Below are 6,932 nucleotides of genomic sequence, written 5' to 3'. Positions count from 1 at the left end.
CCCTACACACCGTTACCGACGGAGTCAGTGGAGGAGGAGAAATCCAATGACCTTTTGATGGAGGAAGGTGACAGCAGAGGAGGAACACTGGATTCATCATTCATGTGGCTAGGGACTGCCCCAATACGAAGGTTTCCCCCTATGTTTTGAACTTCGAGGTAAAGATGTCGTTAATGTTTTTATATTTCCCCTTTTTTAGAAATACTTGTGCCAGTGCCGAGACCTCATTTGTTAAAACGTACTAGTATTTCTTTGTATTGAGATAAGAATGCCATTGTTTACTTTTCACGAGGAAGACAACCAAATGAAATAAGTTGGAATTTCTAGTTATTATAACATTTTCCTGGGTGCACCCTCTTTTAGGCTTGACCTAAGGAACTACTCCCTCTGTTTCCTAATATAAGAGCATTTTTGACACTACACTAGTATTTTTCTCGAATATGCACGAGTGTGCATATCATATACTAAAGAAGAAAGGCAAAGAGTGCCTCCACCATAGTTTACAGGGTTCTTAGTACATGCTAATCCTCATCACTCACCCACCTCTCTACCCTACTAAAGAAGGGCGTGATATTCCCTTCAATAGCCCAGCGGAGGACCAAATGAAGCCCTCAGAACACACTTTTCTCAGCAACTGCTCGATCGAAGGCCGCGCTCCCTCAAACACAATGGCATTCCTATGTTTCCACAACTCCCACCAAGTGAGCGTGAAGATGGTGCGAAGATCCTTCGTGCTGACACTGTTCGATCCTTGCTTGTCGATGGCCCACTCCACCAGTGAGTCTTGGGCAGAAGGGATCCAACTCGGCGTCCTGAAGGCAACACAAATCGCCGCCCAAGCAGTCCGAGCAAAGACACACATGGGTAGTATATGATCGATCATTTCTTCCTCTTGATCACAAAAAGGACATCCGGCCTGGTGAGGTAGGCCTTTGCGTGCAAGATGATCCGAGGTCCAGCATCTGTCCTTCATGGCCAGCCTGGTGAAAAGCCTGCATTGCATAGGAGCATGTGATTTCCATGTCAGGTCCGCCATTGGGACCACTTCCCAGCCCCAAAATCTAGCCGCGTACGCCGATCTCACAGGGAAGTGCCCATTCGTCTCCCACAACCATGTTATCTCATCCGACGCCTCATCAGAAGGCTCTCAAACATTGACCGCCTGTCAGAGTGTTAGAAACTCATGCAAGGTCTCTGGTCCAAGATTGGGGCTGAAGTCCATCGCCCAAGACCCGTCCTCCATGGCTGAATTGACCAATCTCAGCTTGTGAGTTCGGGGTGGCACAAGATCATATACTCGTGGTGCGATCTCCTGAATTCTTTGTCCATGTAACCATCGGTCCTCCCAAAAGAGCATTGTCCTTCCCGACCTCACATTACTCCTCATGGCTGCCTGGCACAACATTTGTGCTTCGTCCGTAACTTTGATTCTAAACTCATTCCAGGGCCTTGATTCGTCGGTCCTCTTGAGCCACGGCCAACGAGCTTGCATGGCGATATTCGTCCATCTTAGATTAGGCAGCCCCAATCCACCTGCCCACTTCGGCGTACACACCATGTCCCATGCAACAACACAGTTGCTGCCGTTTGCTTCAGCTCTTCGGCACCACAAGAAGCCTCGACAAATCTTGTTCATTGCCGCAATAGTTTTCACAGGGAGATCCAATGCCATCATAGCATGGATAGGCATGGCGCACAGAACGGACTGCACAAGAGTTAGTCGTCCACTCTTTGCATAAGAGTTGCCTTCCACTTTGGTAGTCGGTTTGCCATGTGATCCACCAAATACTGCAGTTGCGCCGCTGATTGCTTTCTTAACGATAGTGGTAGTCCAAGGTATTTTATCAGAAACGATCCCAAGGGGCATTGCAGCTCATTGCATGCCATAGCTATCTCTTCCCCGGAGCACCTGATAGGTAGGGCTGCAGATTTACGCATGTTAATTTCTCAGCCCTGCTGCCTCCCCAAACAGCTCAAAAAGGCACTTGCCGACCTCAAGATCCAATGGTTTTGGCTTGACAAACAGTACCACGTCGTCAGCGAAGATAGATAGGCGCTTCCTCATGCCAACACGCGCCAGGGGTGACAGCACTCCTCTACTCATGGCCACCTCAAACATCCTTTGCAGGGGCTCCATAGTTAGGATGAAAAGCATTGGGGAGATCGGGTCGCCCTGCCGCGGCCCTTTACAGTTGTAGATCCGTGTCTCTCGGATCACCATTCACCATGATCTTGGTGGTCGATGCTGATGAAGTCGTCGACACGCGGCCAAGCCCGTCTTGGCTTGGCCATGTTTCCTTGTCATGCGGGAATCGACTGAACTGAAATAAAAATTCCAGTTGCTTGTAAAATAGAAGTGTGATATGAAATGCAATTTGCGGTGTTAGCGAGAAATACCATCCTCTCCGTCCCATAATATAAAAACGTTTTTTATATCAGAGTGTGTTTGTTAAGGGCAGATCACTGCATGATAACTTCATGCTTGTACAGAGCATGGAACGACGATTGCATGCACTGAGGAGTTCAACCGTGCTGCTCAAGCTTGGCATATCAAAAGCATTTGACTCTGTTCAGTGGCCTTTTCTTATTGAGGTTTTGCATCAGATGGGCTTTAGGCCGAGGTGAAGATCTTGGATATGCGGGATACTTGCAACCAGAGAGAGGCGAGGAGGAGGCTTGATGAAGGGGGTGGGCTTAGTGGCGGCTCGCGCAAGACGGCGGGACAGCACGCCGAGCGGAAGAGGGAGAATGTGACGGAGGAGGACGAAGGGGAATCAAATGAATGCATGAAAAATTTCATGCAACTGACCATAGTAGTTAGCAGGAAGAGACACGATTATGATTATTATTCATCGTCGGTACTGGTTACACCCACTGAGGCCATGAACTCCTCGTCGGCGACGAGCCTGGTGAGCGCCTCCGGAGCGAGGCACACCTCCAGCGCCATGCTCCCTCCGCGGCCTCGCCCCTCGTACACCGTCGCCTTCCCGTCCACCTTGTTCCCCGCGCCGCTCCGGACGGCCAGCGGCGCGCTCCACCCGAAGTCGTTCCCGTACACGTCGAACCGCGGCGAGCTCCCCGTCAACAACGTCTTCGGAGCGAGAGCCACGAGCTCGGGCAGGTGCGCGAAGCTGGGGTCCTGGGGCCATGACGCGAGCTTGTCCCTCGCGCTGGCCTCGTCAAACAACGCCACGGCCCGGTTCAGCTGCCATGCCGCCCAGCCCAGGCCGTTGCCCAGGATCTCGCCGGCGGAGGATTTAGCGGCGACGTGCGCCAGCGCGTTGCCCGCGTAGGATGCTGGTATGCCGCCAACGCGGCCCCGACATCCGACGTAGACGATGTACGCCGTCTCCTGCTCCGACGCGAGCCACCGGGCGCGGCACACGGCGCGCCACAGGTGCGCGAGCAGGACCTGCAGCGAGGAGATGGTGGTGGTGGTGGTGGTGCCGGAGATCTCGGCTTTCGCCTTTGCTTTGAGCTTCTTCAAGGTCGCCGTGGAAAAATGGAGGAAGCATTTCTGCACCGGCGGGAACAGATCTAAACGTTGGCCGACGACCAGGGCCGGCCCTGAGGGGGGGCGAACGGGGCGGCCGCCCCGGGCCCCCAAACGCCAGGGGGCCCCCTCCAGGTACGTGTATGTAGAATACACAAGTATATACTACGATCAAAAAAAATTGAAGCCAAACTCAGCAACGCCCCAGCCTCTGCTCCTCTCGTGTGACTCACGTGCTAGGCCTAGGAAAGAAAGGGAGAGATGATGGGCTTGGCCCATGTTTGCACGTACAGGCAGATGACGTGAAAGAAATCGCTCGATTCACGCACGATTTCCTTTTCCTTCGAATCCTCGATCGTCTCGTTCCCTGCCCTTTTGCATGTTCCGCCGACCGCTATTCGTCTTCAAGACTTCAACTCCGCCTCCTGACGAACGGCGCGACGACTACGGCAGGTACGTCTCCTCGTGGGCGCCTTCTGCCCTTGCCTGTTCTTCTTCCTGTTTCTTTCTTTTTCTAATCCTGATTTCCGAACTCTCGAACAGGTCAATAGGGAATTGTTGCCAGGGTGATCAAACGCGCGCACATAGCCAGATTAGACTACGGAGAGAAGGTACTATACTATGCCCTAGCAGATTTTGTCATGATATTAGGTGAAGATCTTCTGTAATTAATCCAATATTTTAATTTTTTGCACTAATTTTGTTGTTCCTTTCAATTTCAGCATTGCCATATTGGGTTCGGGTGTAAAGTATCCATCTGGATGTGATAAAAGAAAAAGGAAGGAGGTAGATGACATGAAAGGATCCCTTCTTAATAAATCATAAGAGCCATCCGAGCACTTTAAAAAATCTAGACGAGTTGGTGATAGTTCTTATGGATGACCAAACTAGTGCCAATCAGAAAAATAATGGTCATTCTCCTACAGAAGATGATGTTGACATCAACATTGATGATACCAATGTGAGCGATCCTGCGTCCATATTTAATTCATCTGCGACATAATTTGCTAGTGTTGATGACGAACCGGTTATTACTGTGGATATTTATGATCTAAGCAATTTGGGTAATCTTGAAAATAAATTGAGGGATATATTAGTGGAAAGGGGGCCTAAAAGGGAAGAAGAAAACACTAAATATTCTTTGGATGAAAATTCAAGACATTTTTCATATACGCATTACTCAAGAAATATGTGCAATTGAGAAGTGCGTGATAGGAAATGGTCAGTTATTTCAAAAGGCGCAAAAAAGTGTTTTCGTTGTGATGTAAGCTTTTCAATTCTGACAAATGCAAAAGTGCATTGAGGCATGAGGGGTTTTGTGATTGGAAGCATATTAATGCGAGACCGAAACATGCAGCTAGTGTTGACCATATTACCAACATAAACTCTTGGAATGAACTGAGCACTGGACTGAGAAAGCATGAAACAAATTGACAAAGGGTTACAACAGCTTGGCAACATTATGCATTGAGAAAAACATGCTTGATGAAATTGATATTGATAATATCATTAGCGATTTTCCATCTCAGAATATGAGGAGATTTTTTGAAGAAATATGTAATACACTATTTGATATGCATTTAATTTTTTCTTTGATACAAATTATATCTACATATAATGATTTATAAATAGACATCTATACTAAAGGCCATCAAGGGCTTCCAATTATAATTTCGCCCAGGGCCCCTGAAATCTCAGGACCGGCCCTGCCGACGACGTCCTTCAGCTTGCCGAAGGGTAGAGGGATGGGGATGGTGCAGCCCTCGAGGAACCAATTGTCGAACACGGGCAACGGCGTGGACATCATAGCATCGTTGCCAGCGGCGGCGTCCCCGTCACTCAAGCCGAGGCGGGTTAGCTCGGACCAGGTGTTGAAGAACTGCCAGAAGGTCGTCCCGTCGGCGACGCTGTGGTTCATCCACATGGCGATGAAGACGCCGTCGGCGAGCTCGGTGACCTGCGCGGCGAGGACCGGGCGCGATTCGGCAATGGCGTCCGCGCCGAGCAGCCCGTTGAGCGGGAAGAAGGACCAGACCACCCGCGGAATAAGCAGCGAGGCGGTGACATCCGCGACGGCGACGCCGGGCGCCACGGCGTGGACGAACTCGGTGCCCTCGCCGCTGCAGCGGAGCGAAATGGCGAGGCTCTCAGGCGACGCCCTGTCCTCTCTAGCCGGCGCTACAGCGAGGCGCCCGGCATAGGGGTAGAAGCGGCCCAGGGCGCGCGCGAAGGAAGAAGCGAGACGCTCGACGTCGACGTCGTGGCGTCCCTGTCTGCCGGTGGCGGGAGGCTTGGGCAGGAGGATGCCCTTCTGGATGTACTCCACGGCGATGCTCCGGAGATCCCACGGCGTCAGGTGGCGAGGCCATCGGTTAAGGCCGTACCATGCGCCGAGACACGACTCGAACGTCGCCCATTGATCTTGGTCCAGTTTACACGGCCAGCGCCGGAGTGAGACAGCGACTAGACCATAGCAAATTCATGGCGTCTCGCTGCGATCTTATCTTGTTTCAGGCTTTCGCTTGGTGGGTCCATTTTCCGTGCAGTGAACCCGTGACACCATGATCGATCGTCGCCCCTCCCCGTGATTCAGCTTTGGACTTAGAAGGACCATAAAACTGTAGATGAGCAAATGATGTTTCAAAAATAACAAAAGGGAGACTGTTCGTCGTGTGGATCTCTCTTGGAGACCAACAGAGAACGGTTATGCTGCTGAAAGCTCAAAGAAAACGAGACCTCGTTCGTTTCCAGGATTTCAAGTCCGTAGAACTTGTTGAAAACTAAAACTTCATATATTTACTACCCCTTGATTAGAGTATTTCAATTGCAATGCCGTCAATAAAAATACACAAAGTATTCTCTCCGTCCAAAAAAGCTTGTCCCTTAAATTAATGTATCTAGCACCAAGTTATTGAGGGACAAGTTTTTTCGGACGGATGGAGTATTATGAACTTACATAAACTTTATTTCAGGCAGAAAAGCTGTTGGGGAACGTAGTGATTTCAAAAAATTTCCTACGCACATGCAAGATCATGGTGATGCATAGCAACGAGAGGGGAGAGTGTGATCTACGTACCCTTGTAGACCAACAACGGAAGCGTTAGCACAACGCGGTTGATGTAGTCGTACGTCTTCACGGCCCGACCGATCAAACACCGAAACTACGGTACCTCCGAGTTTTAGCACACGTTCAGCTTGATGACGATCCCTGGACTCCGATCCAGCAAAGTGTCGGGGAAGAGTTCCGTCAGCACGACGGCGTGGTGACGATCTTGATGTACTATCGTCGCAGGGCTTCGCCTAAGCACCGCTACAATATTATCGAGGATTATGGTGGAAAGGGGCACCACACACGGCTAAGAATATGATCACGTGAATCAACTTGTGTGTCTAGGGGTGTCCCTGCCCCCGTATATAAAGGAGCAAGGGGAAGAGGCCG

The 6,932-nt window shown here is 50.5% G+C and overlaps 1 protein-coding gene and 1 long non-coding RNA gene across 2 annotated transcripts; one reads left to right on the top strand and one right to left on the bottom strand.

Annotated features, from left to right (window-relative positions):
* Positions 1-2,827: 2,827 nt before the first annotated feature.
* Positions 2,828-5,910, bottom strand: LOC125529535 (uncharacterized acetyltransferase At3g50280-like). Its single transcript, XM_048693943.1, is given in 3 exon segments — positions 2,828-3,567; positions 5,153-5,853; positions 5,855-5,910. Coding segments are annotated over 3 exon segments (1,479 nt in total). The 3' UTR covers positions 2,828-2,845.
* Positions 4,034-4,335, top strand: LOC125529536. Its single transcript, XR_007292693.1, has 2 exons — positions 4,034-4,104; positions 4,216-4,335. It is a non-coding gene; the product is annotated as an uncharacterized LOC125529536 (long non-coding RNA).
* Positions 5,911-6,932: the final 1,022 nt, after the last annotated feature.

The sequence above is a fragment of the Triticum urartu genome, unplaced genomic scaffold (genome assembly GCF_003073215.2).
Source record: "Triticum urartu cultivar G1812 unplaced genomic scaffold, Tu2.1 TuUngrouped_contig_5671, whole genome shotgun sequence".
Classification (NCBI taxonomy): Eukaryota; Viridiplantae; Streptophyta; class Magnoliopsida; order Poales; family Poaceae; genus Triticum; species Triticum urartu.
Note: the sequence above shows the minus strand (reverse complement) of the source record. Positions and strands in the feature narration are given on the sequence as shown.